Source organism: Thamnophis sirtalis, unplaced genomic scaffold (assembly GCF_051295495.1).
Source record: "Thamnophis sirtalis isolate CommonGarterSnake01/CBP01778 unplaced genomic scaffold, rThaSir2_p1.2 scaffold_3, whole genome shotgun sequence".
Classification (NCBI taxonomy): Eukaryota; Metazoa; Chordata; class Lepidosauria; order Squamata; family Natricidae; genus Thamnophis; species Thamnophis sirtalis.
This window is the reverse complement of record NW_028261383.1, coordinates 136,216,021-136,238,231: the sequence shown is the minus strand read 5'-3', so window position 1 is coordinate 136,238,231 and position 22,211 is coordinate 136,216,021. Positions and strand designations below refer to the sequence as shown.

Below are 22,211 nucleotides of genomic sequence, written 5' to 3'. Positions count from 1 at the left end.
GCATAGGAGATATATTTGTTCATTAGTTCAATTGCTGTAATTTTTCTAATTTCATATCATTTATTTCAATAAATATTAATAAAGTAAACTATGAGAATTGTACTTGTAAAGAACAAATTTGAAGCAGCTGACAAAGAGCCTGATATCTCTTTTTGCATCCACCACAATGGGTTTTCATACTTTTAACTGTGAATAGTGGGTTCTATAATACATCCTTTAGATAAAGTCCCCTTATATTGATCTCAGCTACTGGTGACTACATAAACCTCTTTTTTCCTTTTTCTTTTTTTGTCATTAGGAATTACAGTACATTCAATTCAGAGTAAACTTAGAAGGCCATTCATCATTCTTGCTTCACAGAGACATAATTATAATGCCAACATCACTCATTGTACTGAATCTATTAGCAGTCACTTTATTAACTTTACTTATCAAATCTGAAAAGCACCTGAAGTATTACTTGGATGCTCCTTAAGACCATAATGAAAACCCTACTTATGGTATTTTCAAGTCTGAGAATTAGAGACACCAAAGAGCAAAACAGGGCTTACCAGGAATGTTGTGTATTGTTATTGCAAAAATCAACAACATGATCCTCCTCCAACTGCTGCTTGCTGGAACAGGAACGTTGTCTTTGAGTGTGTGGGACACTGCAGGAAGATCTGGCTGACTATGTCCAGCACCTTTCCTCCTTTGATATGGTTCCCCATTTTCACCTTTGTCTAGAGTAAAAATAAAAAAGTGTACAAAACTTTAGGTTCCTGTTAGAAATGCTTAAAATAAAGAAATAAAGAAAAGTCACAAAGATGTTGATAAGCATATGGAGTTTAACCTTAAAATAAACCAGCTTTCCCTAATATGGTACCATCCACATGTGTTGGGAAATTGATCTAAAAGTAGGGGAACTGCAATTCATCACATACAGAAGGCACTCATGGGGGGGGGGGGAGACCTGAAATGAAATATTTAATTAGAGGTTAAAAACCTACAAAATATTGTAGAAATGCAATAGTATATAAATAAAATCATGTTATCCAACCAAACAAGACAGACACAGACTTCAATGGATAGTTAGAACTGCAGAAAAAACAGTTGTTATAAGCTGCCTTTCATTCAGGACCTGTATACTGCATAAGCCAGAAAGAGAGCTATGAAAATGTGTACAGACCCCTCACATCCTGGACATAAACTGTTTCAACTTCTTCCATCAAGATGACACTATAGGGCATTGCATGCCAAAACAACCAGACACAAGGACAGTTTTCCCTCTATGCCATCACTCTGCTAAACAACTAATTCCCACAATACTGTCAAACTACCTAGTAGGGCAGTATTACTATTATCCTTCTCATCTTTTCTATTACCTATTCCTTATCTTCTTATGATTATAACTTTGTTGTTTATATCTTATGATTTATATTAATTGTTTTATTTAGTATCCTAGTATGATTTATTTTGATTGATTATTTAGTATTCAATGATCATCACTAAGTACTGTATCTTATCATTTATGATGAATGTATTTTATGATTATAATCATGATTTATCACTTGTTGCTTCTATGTACACTGAGAGATTATGCACCAGAGACAAATTCCTTGTGTGTCCATGAGTCTGAGTGAACAAGTAACCAACCCTATCTCAGGAATAACTTGAGATGACTGCTTATTGCTTTTTGCTACATTATTGTTAAGGGTCCATAGATGTTTTATTATCATGACTGCAGCCTACAGTGGGCAAAAAAGGTCTAAAATCAAGTAAATTGTGCTACTAACATTTTACACCATGATCTTAAAAGAATATTAGCATAAAGAACTTCGCAGCTTATGCACAAGAGGTATTTCCCAATACAGTAGAATTACAATCTGAAAGCAGCAAATGAGCAGAGAAGAAAGAGTCCAGGATGAAAAGAATGTATATGAGCATGTAATCATACAGTCATTGCTACACTAAAGAATAGAGTGTTTATTGGTTAACTCTTTAAAAAAAACATTATTACATTCTACCTATTCTTCTCTTTTCTTTCTGACAGAGCTGTCTTGAAAAGGTCTCTCTGATTTAAAAGCCAGTACGAGCAAAGCAAGTGTAAATTAAGGCTCTAGGAAAAGGGCAAAACATCCAGCATTTTGAAGTACAATATCAGATTCTTTCCACTGATTGGTACAACTTAGAAAATTCTAACACGTTAAACTAACAAAGGCAGATGTGCCTGAAATTTACATAGGCAACAGCTGTACTCTGATTACAATTATCTGACATTTTAAATGCATATTGACTCTCTTTACCCAACCAGCTTAAAGTCTCCAGGCAAACTAATAAGTTTCAGAAGTCATTTGAAGACACTTCTCAATTAATGTCAGTTGCTTCCCATGCCATTTCAAAGCATTTTAATGCTAATGTTCAAGTTGCACATAACTTGGCGGCCCCTGAAACTCTGTAGCACATTAAACGTTGCGTTTGAAATAACAGTTTTGAAAGAGAAGGGGAGAACTGGGACAGTATAAAAACATTCAATGGTACTGTAGAAAATCTGGTCTGACTCCACTGTCAGTGCAGATTGTTCAAACAAGTATTAAATAATAAAAAGGAAACAAAAACTGGCACCTCAACACATTAAAATAAACAGGCCTTCCAAACAGATTTTTTTACCCTGTAAAAAATTCTAATATCTCATAATGGTTTGGCAAACATATGAGGAGCAGAACAAAACTGAGTGAATTTAGTCAATTTATTGCTATGGTAATGATACAAATTCAGAGGTAACCTACAGATTCATTGCATTTGGATACAGGGATGGTAAAAGCTATGGTGAAAGCTGGTTGAGGAATTCTCAGGAGGAATTGAAGTCCACAAGTTTTAAAGTTACCACATCCCTGGTATATGAAATGAAAATAAAAATTCTTCCCCCAATACATTGGGGGAGAAAAGTCAGAAAATCACAGACCAGCTATGTCCTTACCTCATTCACGGCATTACTCCCCTCCCAAAGCCTTGTTACTTCTGGTCCACCAAACATTTAGCCCTAGGGGTAAACAGTACTGCAGTTGACACAAAAATATGTTTTATATGCAAACCAGTGGTGGTCTGCTGGTTCTTACCAGTTTGGGTGAACTGATAGCGGTAGCTGCTGGAGGCTCCACCCACCCACCCACCCTGACGTAATGCATGACCTTCTGCGCATGTGAAGAAGGCGGTACGCATGCACAAAAGTTGGTGCATTTGAGTGCAGCGAGCGCACATGCGAGCGCGCTCATATTTGCAAACTGGTAGCGAAGGTAAGTGAAACCCACTGTGGAAAGTTATCATCCAGCCCTCTCCCAGAAAAATGAAATATCCTAGGAAATATTGAAAAGGCAGAATATTATATTTCTCTGGATGTGAAAAGGAAGAACAATGTTTTATAAAGAGAGAATAGCTCCCTGTAGCTTCCTGCCTCCACCCTTTTTGTCAATGGGCCATTAAGAAGACCAAGTCAGTCCCTTTACATAATAAAGAGTTCTCGCCTTCAGCTCCAGGGGGATGGGATTAAGGCATGATAATATTGGCACTTTGCCAACTCACCACCTGGCATCTGAGAACTCAGCCAAACCTGGATTCAAAACGCAGCCTAGTTGCCCCTGCATGGCTCCATGGGAGTCTGACAACCAATCAGAATACAAGCTCAAGATCAAAGGCCAGAGAGGGCATAAAACCAGGGAATCAGCATCTCAGGCGGCCCTTCTCTTTTCTCTACCAACATTGAAGCATGTGATCACCTTTTCTGTTCAGAACTCAAGCGATGTGGTCCTGTCCCCCATTAAGCCATCTTTCCAAGCAACCTCCATGTCTCAAGTGTCTTTTTCCCCCTTGGAGTGAACCCAGAAGGACATTTCTTTCAACACCACTATTGATCCAAACACTGACTCATAAAAACTATAAGAAAAAATGAATAAAGGTAAGATTAAGAATAAAATCCTTTTTGTATTTTGAAAAATAATATATATATAATTTTAAAAAAGAATTTAAAAACTTAGCTTTTCATTAAAACCCCTTTAATATCAGGCAAGGAAGGATAAACTCTTTCACAAAACCCCTCATGACTACATGTATACAACCATGTGTATGTTTTGAACAGAACTCATTCAAATAGCTAAATCTAAGACTTTCTCCAAGAAAAACTATTTTAACAATTAACCAGACAGAATGACAAGAATGCTGTTGTTCGTAAAATGAAGAACAAAGTAAGAAACATGTTCCAGATTAAGTAACTATCTTAAACATCCAGTAACCAGACATCTTAGTTGTTTAATAATACAGCACATTAAAATATAATCTGAATAAAAGCATATATACAACAATCAAATAAAAGGTAGGGTCTATGAGCTGTAATAAAGTTTAGTTCATTGATTGATTGAACTACAAAATGGAAGTATCATAGAAAAAAGGCAGCAGTAGGGCAATAATTCATAATCTAAACAATATATTAAAACCAAGCCAGGAGCCTGGGAAATTGGAAACATACAAAAGTGATGCTAATGTAGGCACCGGTTGAGGCCCTCTGGACAGGGAATTCCATAAATGGGGTGCCACCACAGAACAAGTTTTCCCCCTTGTAGACGCCTGCCTCTCTTCCTTTGGAGGGACTTGGAAAAGATTTCAGATTGTGAGGGGGGATATGTATGTGTTAGCCATGCAAGTTAGTCCAGAAAGGAAGTACACTCCGCTGAACTAATTCTACTTTAGAATTACTATAGTTTACATTAACAGAATCTTGCTAGTCAGAATATATATTTCTCCTTGGCCTTTTTTATTGCTCGAGGGCCTGTTCTGAGATGTTTGCCATGTCTAGATTCCTGCTGCAGGCTAAGCTGCCTGCAATGGAATGCATGGATGATCTTGAGAGAGGAGGGAAAGAGATGCCACTAGGAAACAATCAGACAAGAGAGGCTGGAGCTCCTGTTGGTTTAATAGTCAGACAGAAAAAATTAGAAAGCCCCCCCCCCCCCCCGCCACAAATAGAAGTAGTAGTGAAATATGACAGCAGGAAGTTTGTGCCTTCAAACTTTGCAAGGTTCTGTTAATGTAGCTTTACAGTAAAGAAGAATTAATTCATCTAATCCTGTTTCCTGTCTGGAAAGGCTGATAGGTCCAACAGGGCATCACCAGAGATGGGTTGCTCCCAGTTTGGCCCAGATCAGGCAAACCAGTAGTAGCGGTGGTGGGAGGCCCCACCCACCTGGATGCTTCTGCGCATGCGCAGAAGTGTTGCGTGTGCCCGAACTGGTAGTAAAAAAATTGGCAACCCACCACTGGTCATCACTCAGCCCAAGAACAACCCGTGGAGTTACTTCTGTAGTTCCATTATTGTTGCTAACCTACAAAAATAATCTTGCCTGAATAAACCAATTATCTGCAATAATTGTAGACATACTCTGAGAACTGCTAGGGATAGTCCAACTTTGCTCTCTTCCCGTCTACCAGACATCCCAAGCTCCACTATCCCTTTGCCCTCTAGGAAAAAGTCCCTCCCTTCTGAAACTCACTATATTCTACACAAATGGACTGATGTGTCATCCCAAAACAGTATCTGCATCTTGTGTGGATTGAGTCTCAGATTATCAGCCTTCATCCAATCTATTACCCTAGTTCAGTCCTAGTTCAGAATGCCGATCATCTCATAAATTTTAGAGGAAAAGAAAAATGAGAACTGTGTGTCCTCTGCATATTGATATGGGACTTCAATCTAGATCTTTGAATGGCCTCTCCCAGCTGTTTCATGTAGGTGTTAAAAAGCATGGGGGATAATATGGAGACTGAGGGACTCCATAACCCAATCCCCATGAGGTACCACCTGTTAGCAAAAGCCACCCAAGTAGGAATAGAATCGCCATAGTAGAGTGTCCCTACACACCAATTTTGACAGCCAGTTCAGGAAGATAGCATGTTCAACCAGCATTTAAAGCAACTGAGAGGTCTAGGAGGACCAACATTACTTGTCTTTTTACCACCACTCTCATGGGCGATTAAGGCAGATTCTGCTCCACAGCCAGGTCTAGAAATCTGTTTCATCCCGTAGAGCCAGGAGTTGAATCAGCAGACAACCTGGGAATCCTGGAGTTTTATCTGGCATGCAACCTGAAAAATCCTGTTAATTTATTTATACATTTTTGCTGTATTTGTTATTTTTGAGGAATCCTCTCCTGTACAAGTAGCACTTGCTTGCTAGAGTTACATGTTATTCTACTGAGTAATTGTCCTTATAAACTGAAGTCATACAGATTGCTGCAAGCCTTACTGGATCATTCTGACATGCTCTGAGTGGGAAAGGAATTAATTATCTGCCTTCCATCCAAAGAAATGTATCACATCCTAGCCAAGAGATAGGCAATTAATCATCTGAAATATTTGTGTCAGCTCCATCAGCTGCCCTGTTTCTTACATTAACTTTTAAGAAGAAGAAAAAACCCACGGTGGCCTTTTTCTATATCCTGGCGCAGTTATATTTCACTGTTGACATCAAGCTGTGCCATCACGATTTAAAAATTAATGCTATGTAGTATAGGAGCAACTCTAGAAAATCAAAGCAGTCCCAACAAAGAGAAATTATGTTAGGATACAGAAACCACCCCGACCTTTCTCCAGATAAACATTGTCTGCAAATCATTTTCTGCATTACAGCAACCAGAACAAATAGGCAAATCAGTGACTGATGATTCAGAAAGCTATGTGCTAACCACACAGCAAGGTACTGCTTCCCACAAGTACACTTCCTTTGCCATAACAAAGCTATCAATAGGGCTGCACTCTGGTTGTCTAAGAATTCCAAGCTGTGTGTTCCTTTATCTTCCATCACAGTGGCTCTTCACCACACTGGGACACCAAACTTTTTAATATGTTAATTTTGTTTCCTAGGCAGGAAGGCTGAGCAGGGCAAGATTATTCAATAGTGTATATAAGTGCCAAGTAATAATTCAGAGCACCTTTGGAAATGAGGGAAGTGAAGGGAGGGAAATGGGGGAACTCATTCTCGAAGGGGCAGTTGTGTTACTCTATTACAGCAAAAAGAGTACACCTTAGGCAGCACTTTAAAAGGCTATGACATTTATTATCATATAAGCTTTGACACACTATCATATCCCTCGCCACATTGTGGAAAATAATCCTGAGAATGAAGTATATTTAAAATAATTGATGGGTAGATTAATTGTCATATAATATATGTGTGTGTCATATAATATATGTGAGTACATGCATAATTTTGTATTTATCTATTTATCTTGTCATGTTTAAGTCTATATTAGAGGTAGAGAGCCTTTGAGAGTTGTATGCAACATAATTTCATTTTAATGTATGCCGATTAGTGTGCATTCAAAGTAATAATAAAGTTATTCTAAGTCGTCTAAGTATTACCCATCAATCAGATAAAGAGGAACTGTATAAGGAAATAATTATTTAATGACAGTGACCATTGTTGTATATGATCTAGCTCAGTGGTTGATTGCAGGCAGTACGCCCCGGTATGGGTGTGCCAGTGCCTGCCCGGAGCACTGGCTACCATTCCGGTATGGTACTCCGGAGGGCCCACCCGCCCTCCATCCTTACCTGTCTTTAAACTCTTCAGCACTTCTGCGCACGTGCATGGCAAGTACAGCACCTGTGCGACACTCCACCGAGCAGCTGGAGTGTCGTGGAGGCTCGCAGAGGCATCGCTGAAGAGTAGGAGGCATGCGTGTGATGCGTGCATATGTGCGCACGTTGCGTGCGTTCATGTGAAGGACGCCTACCCCCCCCTTGCAACTGTACCAGTGGCCACAGATTCCCCCCCCCCATGTTGATCCTGTATTAGGTGATAATAAATAACACATCTGGTATGTTATAAAGCCAGGTTTCTGTTTCATCCATGGCAGAGGTTAATAAATTCTGCCCTAGGTGAAATTATTGTGCTCAAGGATAGCCCTATTGAGGTCAGCATATTTAGCACAGAACCACAATTGATGGTTGTAATATCAGAGCATTAGCACTCTTCACTCTCATGAAGATAGATCTATGGGCGCAGGCAGTCATCAAACACAAGCAATCAAACATAGACATGTCAGAAAGTACCAGTTTTATTTCTTTGGAAACCGTACATTGCCTGATGACATGATAAGAAAAATGAGATAGTCTAAAAAGACATGTAGCCCTAAAAGGTCTGAGTAAAGACATGTTTTGACTTTTGCATTTATTATAATAAGAAACGGGCTTGCTTCATTCCCACAAGCTATATGCTCCATAAAATAGGGGCGATTGTGCATGGTCCCTTTGCCTTTGTACTAGAGGGAGCTTCACATGTCATGGAAATTTAATAGCATAGTAGAGAGATCTAAATTTGGCCTAGTAAATTGCTTTTCCATCGATAAACTAAGAGCTTATCCACATTCCAACTTTTAGTTGTTTGTCATCTGTCTGTAAACCAGCTGAAAATGAAGATGGTTTAAGAAATCCGTTCCTGGGATTTAGCACTTTCCTCCACTTTGGGCACAGTGATGGTGAATCAGTGGTGGGTTTCAATTTATTTTACTACCAGTTCGCTCTTGCACGCTTGTGCAGAAGCATCTGGGCGGGTGGGCGGAGCCTCCTGCCACTGCCACTACCAATTCACCCGATCCAGGGCGAACCGGCAGAAACCCACCTCTGTGGTGAATGCTCTGTCTAAGATATGGTTAACAAGGCCCCAATTAGTAGTTTCACCTCCTTCTTTCCTCTATCATCCATGTCAGGGCCTGCTTTCCTTTCTCTGGGCATCTCTTTTTCAAAATGGAAAGGAAGAAAATAGCTTTACATTTTTACTTTTTTTCAGTTGGGCTGGAAGAGGAAACTTGGAAGCAGTCCTGTCAATTTCAGCCAGTTATTAAAAAAAAAAGCAAAGAAATGACCAGCATTTCACTATTCCACTATTCAATCTGTTAAAAAAGAAACATATAACCAAAAGATGCAATTTGATGGTGATCGAGATCTACCTGCCAGAACATACGCTATTCAGCTGGCACAAAAGCATTTGTATAGGAGGGGGTTGAAGCACAGCAGGGAGACCAGATGATCGTTTGCATCATCAAGAGGGAAAAAAACTTATTTCTGATACAAATCTAGCATCTCAGATGGAAATTTCCTTTCTATTTCTCTAGGGAATGTGCTGAGAAAGACATCATTTGTTCCTGTCCTCTTGAAACAGCAGGTGGCCTATCCGGATACTGAGGTAAGTTAGTTTAGTCAGCTATAAGACTAAAAAGATATCCATTCTTTTGGACACAGTACTTTCATTTGCTCAATATATTCACATTCCAGATTTCATAGAACCAAGCTTCAGTTCTCAAATGATAGGCTCATAACTGCTTCCTAACCAAGCACCAAATCCTAAAGCAGTGCTTTCCAAACTTTTTCTTGCAGTATCAAAAACCGCTTTTTCAGAAAGTCTAATCCAACTCCAAGGACTAGTCCTAAGTGCCTTCCTTCAACACCATTCAGGGGTGAAATGCTATCGGTTCGGACCAGTTCGCCCGAACCGGTAGTAAAAATGCAACTGGTTCGCCTGAACCGGTAGTAAAAAAAATGAAACCAGTTCAGGTGAACTGGTTTTTCCAACGATCAGCTGTGACGCACGATTTATATTAGCCAGAAAGCAGGATTTCCTGCTTTTTAGGTAATCTAAATCGCGTGGCACAGCTGATTCCCCCTGCTGTTCCCTCCCCTCGCTGTTCCCCCCCATACACGCTCACATTGCTACAGAACTGATAGCAAAAGTGAGTGGATTTCACCGCCGACACCATTGTAACGTCAAAGGATTGCTGAACAAATGGTCAAAACTTGAGGACTGCCTGTATTATGAAAGCAATATCACTGAATGATCTTTATGTCATTTCAACAAATTACTAATGGTAATTTCAACTATTTTCATCTTAACAGTAATACTTTGGGATATTTTCAAATATATATTTAGTGCATATGGCAATCTTTAAGTCAATGTAAATGTACTGGTTGTAAAGAGTAAAGAGTTTATGTGTCCTTACCCAACAATAAACCACTTTAAACTATTTTTTAGTAATTTACCCAGGTTTGGGAAGTAGGAACTAACGATTCTCAGTCTTGTGCAAACATATTACTACCTCTTAGTTTCAAGATCACGTCATGCTGAGTAAAAACTCCATTAATTAATGGGAAGTGCATGATAAATAACAACTTTAAACCACTGGGGTTCTAAAAGTTATTTGCATACTATTAACAGCAATGGGCAATTAACATGGCTTCATTCGTTCATTTTCTTTGTGATATAGATTCTTCTTTAGCTGAGCCATTAGAACCAAATCTAGCTGAGAAAATGGCCTCTGGCTCATCACTTCCGCAAGACTTTGACAGTGAGACAACAAAATCACACTAGAACTCTATCAACTGTGATCAGGATGGCATGACACAAGTCATTTAAAACCTTCAGAAAAGAAATCTTAAGAGGTGGAATTGGCAGAGATAACAAATCTATTTTAATTAAAGAGAACAACTTATCCAGTTTTCCCCCCAATAGAAAATAGCTTCTGGATTTTATGCTTGAAACAGAAAAAAAAAGATCATTTGATTCGATGATTAGAATAACTGGTTCTTATTGTATTTATCAGAAATGTAAAGCAAAGGTTGAGGCTGTAATTGTTCTTTGTATTCTATTGCACCAAAAAGAGTTGAAACCACTGCTATTTTTTCTTTTCTTCTTACTTTACAATTCTTTCCTATCCTCCTTCTGATCTTTATTTCCATTTGTATTTTGTATTATAATAAACTCTACTGATTTTTTTAATCCTTCAAGAAAGATCTTGATTTAATCCAGTTCCAGTTCCAAATGCATTTATTTTGTAAACATGCATGTTTGTGAGGGGTTGCTACAAGACATATCTAATTATAATCAAATATTATAATTTTAATTAATATAATTAAAAATAAATTTAAAAATCCACTTCATCACCAAGCTGCAGTATCAAAAAAAATCTGCTTTTGCAAATCATAATACAGATGGTTAACACAAAAGCATCAAGAAAATTCTGAGGTAATTTGCTGGCAATTTGCTAAATGACAAGTATACAATTTTATGTCCAATTGGCATACACATGCAACATTTACTGTCAAAATCTTTCCTTGCTCCTTGTTTACTTTTACACGGAAAACTCCTTCAATATTTCAGTTATAAGATAGAAGGCAGGGAGATTTTGATATACATTATAAATATCTATGTTCAGATAGTAAGAGCATGTAATGGAAAACTAGGCTGCAATCCTATACACTTATAGTTCATAGGGAGAAATTCCACAGAAATGAAACTCATGAACTCCAGGCCCGATTCATCATGCCCTGGCCATGCCCATGCCCGGTTTAGCAAAGGGGGAAAAACTCACAAACATCATGCAATAACGCCATGACAACACAAGTTTGATACCCCTACTCTAGAATATAGTTTCAACAAATGACAAGTAAAAGCAACGATGGGCCATAGTGGTTTGAAATTAAGATAAAGCCTGCCATTAAAAAAAAAATCAGTTACAACCCAAATATATTTATTTGTAACATTTCATGACCTAGAATGACAGTCTATAATCAGTTTGATAGACATTAGAGAAATGGATTATTTAAAAGAGTAAACAATCTACTGATATTTATTATTATCAAAAATGTTAATTACCTATTAAAATGTGACCTAAAAGTAAATATATATTTTCACACTAATGCTGAGATAAAAGCTCTTGAAAACCCTTGAAATTAAGGTCTTTGAGATGTGACAAAATATTTTATGAAGACCTAGCTGTAAATTCCACTTTACATTAATTGGGGGAGAAAAAAAGAAAACCCATGGGATGGCTCTTAAAGTAAGACCTTCTGACAGTCCCGTCATCATAGAAGGCAAAAGAAGAGTTATGCTTAAAGAGAAATTATTATTTCTATTACATTTTCTGTTAATATCTGCAATAAATATTTCATGGTACATTGAAACTGATGCATAGCATAGGCATTCCAGATATCTGAACTTCATAGCAATAAATAATATGGCACCCCAGAGAAAATGTACTGAGTTTTAGTGCTCTACCAGTTTTAAACCAAACCAAAGTGAAATGAGCCTTAAAAGCTACCCATTCCAAATTCTACTTCTGCTCAGAAGAGATTCAGATAACTTTCTATAGTAAGTCTGAAAAATATTTCAAGAAGTCCTTATAATATTATATTCTGTATTCTTCCTGCCCAAGTAGCATTTCAGAAAAAGTATATTGTCACAACCCGTGTTAAACTACAAACCATGGTTACAATGTTTAGATCCATACAAGCCAATCTAAATTGAAACAAACCATTTTTTTTACTGCTGGTTCTGTGGGCAAGGCTTGGTGGGCATGGCATGGCTTGGTGGGCGAGGCTTGGTGGGCGTGCCCATGGGAAAGATACTGTAAAATCTCCATTCCCATCCCACTCCAGGGGAAGGTTACTGCAAAATCCCCATTCCCTCCCGATCAGCTGGGACTCGGCAGGCAAAGAATAGATGGGGGCAGGGGCAGTCAGAGGTGATATTTGCCGGTTCTCCAGAACTGGTCAGAACCTGCTGAATACCACCTCTGAAACAAACATATTGTAGCTTAGTGTGAATCCAATCACAGTTAGTTTGTGCCAACAGATTCTGTATGTCCAGATTGAGAATTCTGTATTTAAACTGAGATTCTTGATACATGCTGTAAGCAGAAAAATTGTGAAACAATAGTCGAGTAATAATAGTTGAGTAATAATCTAAGATTTCCAGAATAATCTAAGAAACCAGAAGGTTTCTTGAGAAACAATAAGGTTATTGGCTGAGCCACATATTAAGTTGCTGAATACATAGAAAAGTTGAACTGTGGGACAATGGAAAAAAGTTGAAAATTTCTCACTTTATTCCAGCATAAATACAGAATTATTAAATATTTCTCTATTTCATTTAAAGAGTCATCCAAGTTTTTACAGTCATCACTTTACTTTGGAAGCCCATAGTATTTACATCTTTGCCCTGAGATTTGCTCAATATGTCTAACTTTTAAAGTTAGCTCTACATCCTTCCATTATGTTCAGTCTATAAGGAAAATCCTGCTTCAATTAAAATGGAGAAAGGTGAAAATTATTTCTAGTATTATTTCTAGTATATATACATGCAGATACTCAAAACCCCTCTTGAGTTACTGAAAAGCAGTCTCTGGAGAAGCGACAAATGTTTTAAATATCACACAATGGTCCAACCCCAACCCCAAAGCAGAGATCACCAGTAATAAAAAAACTATCAGAATTTTGCTGTGAAACTGTTTTATTTTATTTTACTTTACATTATTATTATTATTTGAATCCCACCTTTATTATTTTTACAAATAACTCAAAGCAGCAAATATGTCCATCGCACCTTTCTCCTCCTATTTTCCCCAGAACAACAACCTCATGAGGTAACTTGGGCCAAGAGAGAGCGACTGGCCGAAAGTCACCCAGCTAACTTTTATGGCTAAGGCAGGACTAGAACTCCTGTTTTCTAACCTGGTGCCTTTACCACCAGACCAAACTGGCAAAACTGTATCATATAGTAAACACACATACTCAAGCAAACATATACACGACTAGGTCCCACTTGGAATTGATTTATGTTACAAAAAACTAAATACAAATTTGAGGTGTAGCAGATGTAATCAGCATTTTTTGAATAGCTCTAAATTTAAATAGGAAAAATATGGAATGATATTGCCCATCTGTCAGCAGCCTTTCTCAGGCCAGCTGCTAACAGTTCCCTTCTTTTAAATTCAGCCCATTCCCTTTATTTCTATCCATTACTACTGCCATTGCATAATCCTGAGATGTGGAACAGTTTATCTGCAGTTAAGAGTCTATTTTATCAGGCTAACTAACCCTTAAATAAGATTATTGTCAGCTGCCTTCTGCTGACAATTACCTGTCACCTCAAGTATCTTTTACATGTTCATTTCTCTATCTTGTGGAAGAGATCATGCACAGTGGCAATAACTTTAAATAACACATCGTGTTTCTTCCTGGCTAGACTAGTGAACTTGAATGCTCCCCTTTTATAAATCATTGTTTTAAAAGCTGAAATTGGTTTCCTTTGTTATCATACATGTGTGTCTCTCATAACAGAAACTTATTCCCACCAACTAGAAATCTCAAAAGAACATTTAGCCAGGACAGTCAAAGATACTCAAAAGATATTGTGAGATGACCCAAAAAAGGATGAACAAAAAGAAAAGCCCAATGCCCTGCCTTATCAAGCTATGATTGCTAAGTCTATCTAAAAGGAATTCCTGAAATAGCTTGCCCAATTTAAACACACACACACACACACACAAACACACACACACACACACACACACACACGGGAGGCATGCCAGGACAAAAAAAAATCTAATATTAACTGAAATAGTAACTCCTAATTAGAATCAATTGCCTGTAAAATAAGATCATTTACAAAGTAACTGATATCTGTCTGTCTGTCTGTCTATCTGTCTGTCTGTCTGTCTGTCTGTCTGTATACAAACCATTCTCTGTGTCAACACGCACTGCTCACGCTAAAGTACATAGGAATACACATTTTGCCCTCCCTCCTTCCTGCAAAAACCAGCAAGAACTGAAAAAGGGAGGAAGGGGAAGGAGGCAAAAGGCTTGGAGGTGGGTTAGAGGGAAGTGCATGGGAGAGACAATCTTGGATAGAAATGAGATGAGTTGAAGATGGAACTGAAAAGAAGCAGAAAGCTCTACCTAAGGGTTATAAAAAGGGTTGAATTCCTCAATCAAGCAGGATCTCAAAGCAGGGACAATTCCCAAACACTTATCAGCAGAGATGTTGCTAGCTATTTACAACCCATGCTCATTCCTTTTCAAATACTTCTATTCTTAACAGCAAACCTGAGGTAATCCTCCCTCCAAAACTGGAACAAATTTGTAGGGAAAAAATACATCTTCCTGACAACTTTGGGATTATAGCATAGAGTGACGGGCTACTGGTCCTGTTGGTTTGAAATGTACAAAATGGACAATAAGAACTTCTATCATTACTGCTTGTCCAAAATTCAAATGCTCTTCTTGATTACACTGCCAGCATTTTGAATTTCTCAAGGCATGAATGTTATAGAGCCTACATGTATCAGAATAGCCAAAATATAACATTGAAAAGAGAAATCTACCCCAATCTGTCTTCTTTGTCCACCTTTAAATTGCTCTCTTTTTTGACAGAGCAACAAGAGATTTTAAAGCAGACTGAAAAGAAGTTCTTAATATATTAAACAATATGGATTTCTAGGCAGTTTTCTTTCTTTTTTGCTTCATACTGTATTTATAGCTACTATAATACTAATACCGAACCACATGATTTAGTAATACTTACAAAGGCTCAAACATGTTAATTAAACTTTTGCTCTTGGCATTATTATGTTGTTGTTTTTACTCTTACTTCTTTGGGTGAAGTATCCCACCATTCCATTGCCCTTTTGAAGAGGGCAAAGAAGCTTGCCTGGGGTAGAAGGTGGGTATAATTGTCTCTTGTGAGACAATATCTGCCATTATAGGTGAGTGATTGCCTAGAAAAGACTTTTAATTTAGCAAACCTTAAGAATATCAGCTTTCCTCTTTCACTATAGTCTGCAAGGAAAAAAATAACAGAGTTCCAAGATATCTGGGAATACTGTAAGCATACAACAGTATCACTAATTATTTTTAAGAATGTTCACACTACCAGCAATTGTGTGGTACTCCTTGACTTATGCACAGTTGTTTAACGACCATTCAAAGTTATGGACTTCAAAAAAGCTACTTATCCAGATTTGAAGTTCTAACACACACACACCCAAGTCATATGTCCACATTTTGGATGCTCAGCAATCAGCTGGGGTGTATGAACTTTTGCAGTGTCCAAAAGTCATATGACTGATTTATGACATTTTTCTCAGAAACCAGCATTTACTTCTGGTTTTCAGCAAGAAAACAAAACAAAAACCATAGCCAACAATAGACCCACTTAATATCTGCAGTGTTTGCTTTATGACTGCCCCATTCACTTAATGACTGCCACAAAAAGGGTAATAAAATTAGACATGATATGGTGACCGCTTAACGAACATCATGACTTACATCTGAAATTGAGGGCTCAGTTATGGTCATACGTGAAGGATTGTATAAAATACTATGGCCTATCAACTGTAGCATAGAGAAGAAACTGCTAACATTTGGTTAGTAAAGCAAGTTTGAATATAATATTCTTATTAACATTCTGCATATTTCAGTAAACATGTTGAAAAAACATCAGTCATTACTTACATTATTGCAAAATGAATGTTAACAGAAAAATATATAAGTAATATTTCTTTTTCCTTTCATCTAACAATTCTGTGCAATATTCAATAAAAACAACTGAATTATTTGCACAGCAACATACACCGTACTTTTAAAGAACAATGAATTAAAGGAAAAACATTCAGGATTCAGCAGATGCATTTTTCTTAATGCAATATTCCAAGTTAAAGCTTGAAAAAATGAATCAATTTGTAATAGAGATAGATCGCAAAAACAAACACTGAAATGTAATTTAATGACTAATGCTCTTTTGAAGATTACTTAAAATATTCATTTCTCCTTCTGACCAAAGATGTCCCATTTTCAATTTTAACCAACTAATTATGGTAATTACAAAAATCTCTCTATTTTAAAAATGCTTGTTAAGGATTTCTAACGTTATGTGAAACCAAATTATATTTACAGTCATGCTAACACCAAGAACTGAGCCAACAGTCATATTTAAGAGCCCCCAATGACTTTTAGACTTTTATGCTTCAACTGTTTTTAAGATGTAATCAGTAGGTACAACAGTTTTAACGTTCTGCAAAAGTAAGCAGAGGCCCACAGAGCAGTGCTGTGAATGTCTTCCATCAAAGCACTTCCCCAGAAGATTGCAGCTGCAGCTACTCCCAGGATCGGCTGGGATATGACACCCAAAGGGGGCATTTCTGAAAGAGTTTGATAAGCACATTCACACAATTGGCAAGAAATAAGGAATACCAAGTGTTTCTTCCCTAGGGATTTTTTTTGGGGGGAGGCGGGGGGGGACATGGACAGAACAATATTTGTGTTCTTTTACCTGAAGATTTTCTGAATAAATAAATAGAATCAGAACTCCATGTATGTTACATTTCTCCCAACTGGGGAAAAATCATTTGAGGTTTATAAAAAAAAATACCAAAACAACTTTAGGGATAAGCCAAGAATACTTCCATCTAGTTCAACATGCACAGTAATTAGAGCACAGCCCCCAGTTTCAGACACATGCACCTCAACTGTAAGCAGCGCGTTCATACCATTGTGCAGTGCTTAGCAGATCCTCCAGAGTTCGCCTTCTTGAGCTGATGTAGAAGGCAGAAGGAATGGCCATGAAGGACAGGAGGAAGATTCGCCATCAAGCAGTGATGTTTGTCCCAAGAAACTAATTTTAGTTTGTCCCAAGAAACTAATTTGAGTCAACATCTCAGACAGGATGTAATGAGGAATGAGGGGGAGAAATGCTGCCCAGGAAACAATTACTGAGATGAAGCCTCTCCCACCCCCATGGCTTAATAACCATTGAAAGAAACTTTGGGAGGACCCACTCTAATGGATAAAACAGTTAAAAGTGATAGTGAGAAGTTTGTACTTTCAGACTTGCAAGATTCTGTTAATGTAGCCGTATAATGAAGTACGATTAATTCATCTAGTTTTATTTCCTGTCTGGTAATTTACCTAGTGGGCTGACACAGACCCTAATTCACATGAAGATTAAGCAATGGAGGGCAAGGACATTCAGACTTGCAGGAGTCTGTTATAGTAGCTGTTATAATAAAAATAGTCCTGACCTATTTGGCCTTAGTTTCTTGGTTTAGTGTTTCTTGAAGGCTGATAGATGATCAGCTTTCCAACCAGCTGGCTAACAGCAGCTAGTCAGTATCCACATCTTTTCTGATTCTTCCCTCATCATACTTGCTTTTTTGCAATAACGCAAAAGATCAACAAACAAAAACAAAAGGGGGCTACTGTGCAAGGATCAGGCAAAAAAAAAAAATCCTTAAAATAGACTGACCACAATGGGGGGATTTCTTTGCTTCAGGGGAGGAGAAATTGCGAGGCAGGATCAAAAGTTTTCACCAAAAGGAAACTGCTCTCCTGCTTCAGAGAAAATATTACACTATATCTCTGTTGCATTTGCTCTGCAGCAAAAGCTGACTTTATTAACATCATGTGAAGCCCCTCTGCATTGCCCAGATATGCAAGGACCCTTGCAGAAGATGAAGTTTCTCCCTACATGATACTGTGATGATGTTATCCAATTGAGTTGTGTCTGACTCTTAGTGATTCTATGGGCCAGGTCCCTCCTCATCTTCTGATCTTGCACTGCTTCTTTGAGTTTTCCTATGCTCTGGCTGGGGTCAGCTTTAATGGTGTCAAGCCATCATGTTCTTTGGCAGCCTGGCTTCCTTTTACTACTATCTCTTTCCCTTGACTCGTGTTCTGCTATTGGAGCAAGATGGAATCTGGGAAGAGAGAACGAGGCTGACTCTGCGCACCTCTCCCTCACTTTAATCCAATTCACACGCAAGTCTTGACATTCCCCCCCCCCCCAATTTGATGTCAAGGTCCTATTCGAATACAATGGATGAACATCATCATCTTTTTCCAACATAAATGCTTTCTCCAGTTAATTCCTCCACATGACATGGCCAAAATAAGTGAGATGCGGTTTTGTGATTTTTTTCCTTCCAGTGACATGTCTTGTGTTATGTACTCCAGTATTTATTTGTTGGTCACTTTTGCTGTGCAAGAAATATGCAGCAGCCTTCTCTAGCACCACAGCTCAAATGAATCAGTTTTCTTCGCATCTTGTTTTTTTAAGGTCCAACATTCACAACCTAACTATACATATTGCAAGCAAAAGTATTCTTTAGGAGTTTGACATTCAAAGGAGAAAGTGGCTAGCAACTGGAGTGAGAAGCGCTAAGTATCCAGCTCAGATACTGTAACAGAAGCATTAAGAAGATTTTCTCCCATAAGAAATCTGCCTAAATGAAGAGGCTTGGTAAAATCTCCCTTGCTCTTATCTTTTAGAGGTAAGGTGAGGACTTAGAACTGCTTTCCTCTTGAAAACTTGGGTATAGGAGGGTTACTTTGGGGGGGGGGGGAGTAGGCAACAGCCTGGAGGGAAATATACCTCGCGCAAACAAAATGGAAAGAATCCCAAAATTTAATCCAGCTTTGCCTGGGCTAGCAACATGATACTCACTATAAAAATGTCAACCATGAGCTGCAGTGGCGCAGTGGTTAGAGTGCAGTACTGCAGGCTACTTCTGCTGGTCACCAGCTGCCAGCAGTTTGGCAGATCAAATCTCACCAGGCTCAAGGTTAACTCAGCTTTCCATCCTTCCAAGGTGGGTGAAATGAGGACCCAGATTGTTGGGGGCAATATGCTGACTCTGTAAAATGCTTAGAGAGGGCTGTAAAGCACTGTGAACAAGTCTAGGTGCTACTGCTATTAGGATATGCCAATTTCCTACTCAAAATCAGATTACATTGAACAATTGTCTTTGCAATACCTTTAAGACAGAGGACATATAATGTCCTAGTTCCACACACTAATAAGTTACCAATATAGATAAAAACACCCACTACTCCATTATAGAAACAATTAGCATTGCAATTTGGCACCCAATCACAGTGTCAATCAAAGATTAATTTCCCAAACTCAAATAACAAAGATACCTGCCAAGATAGACTTATCTGCTGCTTGCCCATTAGCCTTGTGTCCAACTACATGAGTACATTTAAACTAAATGTGACATATTGAGCGGAAAGCTTAAAAACCGTCTGTCTGATATTATGGAATGTAGACAAGCCAGTGTTTAGTAAATGTTTGATCAGCTGCAAATTTATCATAAATGAACTATTGAAATTAGTAACAAGGTTACACTGTCTTCTAGCATTTCAGTTTTTAGTGAAAAAGAAGAAAATAAAATTAGATCAAAGATAGAATACTTAACTATCATTAAAACTGTATAAAGTCAGTTATGGAACTTTTCTGTTTGTTTTTAAAATGTGACTATTCACCCCTGCTGTGTTTCAAATTATATAATGTTATTAGAATTAAAACTATAACCTAGCTTTCCTACTGAATCATTTAAAATAAGATCTAGTTCTTAAAATTGCTATTATAATATTCATTGGGGTGTTAGTCTGAATGAATCCAGTATTGTTCTAAATAAAATTCTGCTCATAGAACCCTCTCTCTAGAGCAGTGTTTCTCAACCTTGACAACTTTAAGTCCTGTGGACTTCAACTCCCAGAATCCCCCAGCCATACCCCAAACACTGCTCCAGAGGAAGTAAACCTGCAATTTTCATACATTTTCCTTGAAAGTTGCATCACAAGTGTGGATGGCTGTAAAATTCTATGATAGGATCAAAGGAGAGAAATCACTACTCAATTAAAATGTGTTGCTATTCTTCTCGTTTCTCAACAAGACTCTCTAACTGTCTTGTACACACTGAAAGCAATGTGATTGTGCTGGCAACCAGGGGCTGGGAATTGCAGGCGTGCTATGCAAACAATTTACAATACTCTCCAGAAATCTCTTCCTCTTCAATCTGTGGAGGTGATAGGAGGTGGTAGAAAAAAAGCAAGAAATTTCTGTAGGCAATCTCTTCTTTGTCTGACTATTTCCTGCTGCCAAGTCAATCACATTGATTTCAATGTCTAGAAGAGCAAACAGCTTACTCTCTTGAAATTTCTTCGTCTCAAATTTCTTCACTGGGCAAAAAGGGTCAGGCAAAAAAGAGATTACCCAAAGAAATTGCTTGCTTTTTTCTCCCCCCCCCCCCCCCGAAGATTGTGGCAGTATGAAGACAGTAAATAAATAAAATGTTTGGAAATGAGTTTTTTCTAGTACATACTGGTGGAAATCTGGAAGTTTACTTTCAAAGTACCATTTATACAGGTTTATATTTATCTCCAAATCTAGTTGATAATCTGCTAGGAAAAAACATATTAATTCAATTCAGCTATAATAGAGGATATCTGTAAATTAGTTTCCGTTACTCAATTAATGAATTTTAAGTAAAATAAAAAGCATGCACATAGAAAGATATGTTTATAGGAACTTTCAAATGAACAATGTAAACTTCAGACCAAAATTCTTCTATATTATATTTACAAATACAAAAAAATAAGCATAAGACTTCAATCTAAATCCGTCTAGGAAATCACATGCATTTTGGCAATGAAAAGAAAGGAAAAAGAGGAAGGGATGTGAATCAATTATTTTTAGAAAGAAAAAAGTACTACAATTAGACCAAAGTACTGAAAGGCAAGATAATCATATGACACACAATGAAGTGTGCAGAGTGTATCTTTCCATATTTCCTTTTAATTTCCATTCACTTAAAAACAAAAACCCTCAAACCTTCTTGAATCTCTCTCTCTCTCTTAATTGCGCATTATTAGATTTCTAAAAAAAAGCTGAGAGCAAAAATTTCTGCAAAAACTTAATTACAGCCGCTGGTAAGGTACAGTATCAACTTATTGGTTAATTAATCAAGTTAAGTTACAAGAAAATATTTTCCACAAATACGATAAAAATCAACACATAAAGATTAAAGATTCCCCTCAAGTCAAACTTGAGTATTCAGATGATGTAATGGTGTGTGGGAATGACTTTGGGAGACAGCAGAAAGAGCTGCAACCTAGACAACAGTCAGATAAGTGGCAACTGGGTCCACAGAAGGAATGGAAGTATGGCAAATATCTCAAAAGGAACCCTCCCTAGTTTCTTGGACAGCATGAGGGGGAGACAAGGACTTTCAGACTTGCAAGATTCTGTTCATGTAACCTTACATTAAAGATCAAGATAAAACTCTGGTGTGCTTCTGGTCTGCATGTCCTCTGCAGAGATGGTATTCTATTTTGTTCGCTACCGGTTTGGTAGTGGGAGTGCGCGCTCCTGCACCCTCGCTTCGCTCGCACGCAGCATATCTGGGCATGCGCAGAACCTTGGCCAGTAAGCGGCTACCAGGCCAAAAAAGGTTTCCATACTTGTCAAAATCTCCAGGAATATTCTATAATTAGGATGCCTAGGTAAAGTACTCCTGAAAATCTTTCAAAAAATTGGAATGGACATTTATCAAAACATATATTTTTCTTTA

At 37.8% G+C, this 22,211-nt stretch overlaps 1 protein-coding gene across 3 annotated transcripts in view; it reads right to left on the bottom strand.

The window, feature by feature from the left end:
• SLC39A11 (solute carrier family 39 member 11) overlaps window positions 1-22,211 on the bottom strand; it is a 379,931-nt gene that overhangs the window by 139,567 nt on the left and 218,153 nt on the right. For all 3 annotated transcript variants that reach the window (XM_014068383.2, XM_014068385.2, XM_014068382.2), the window contains exon 6: window positions 552-722. In XM_014068383.2, the coding sequence (XP_013923858.2) occupies window positions 552-722 (171 nt within the window). The remainder of the gene's footprint in view (window positions 1-551; window positions 723-22,211) is intronic.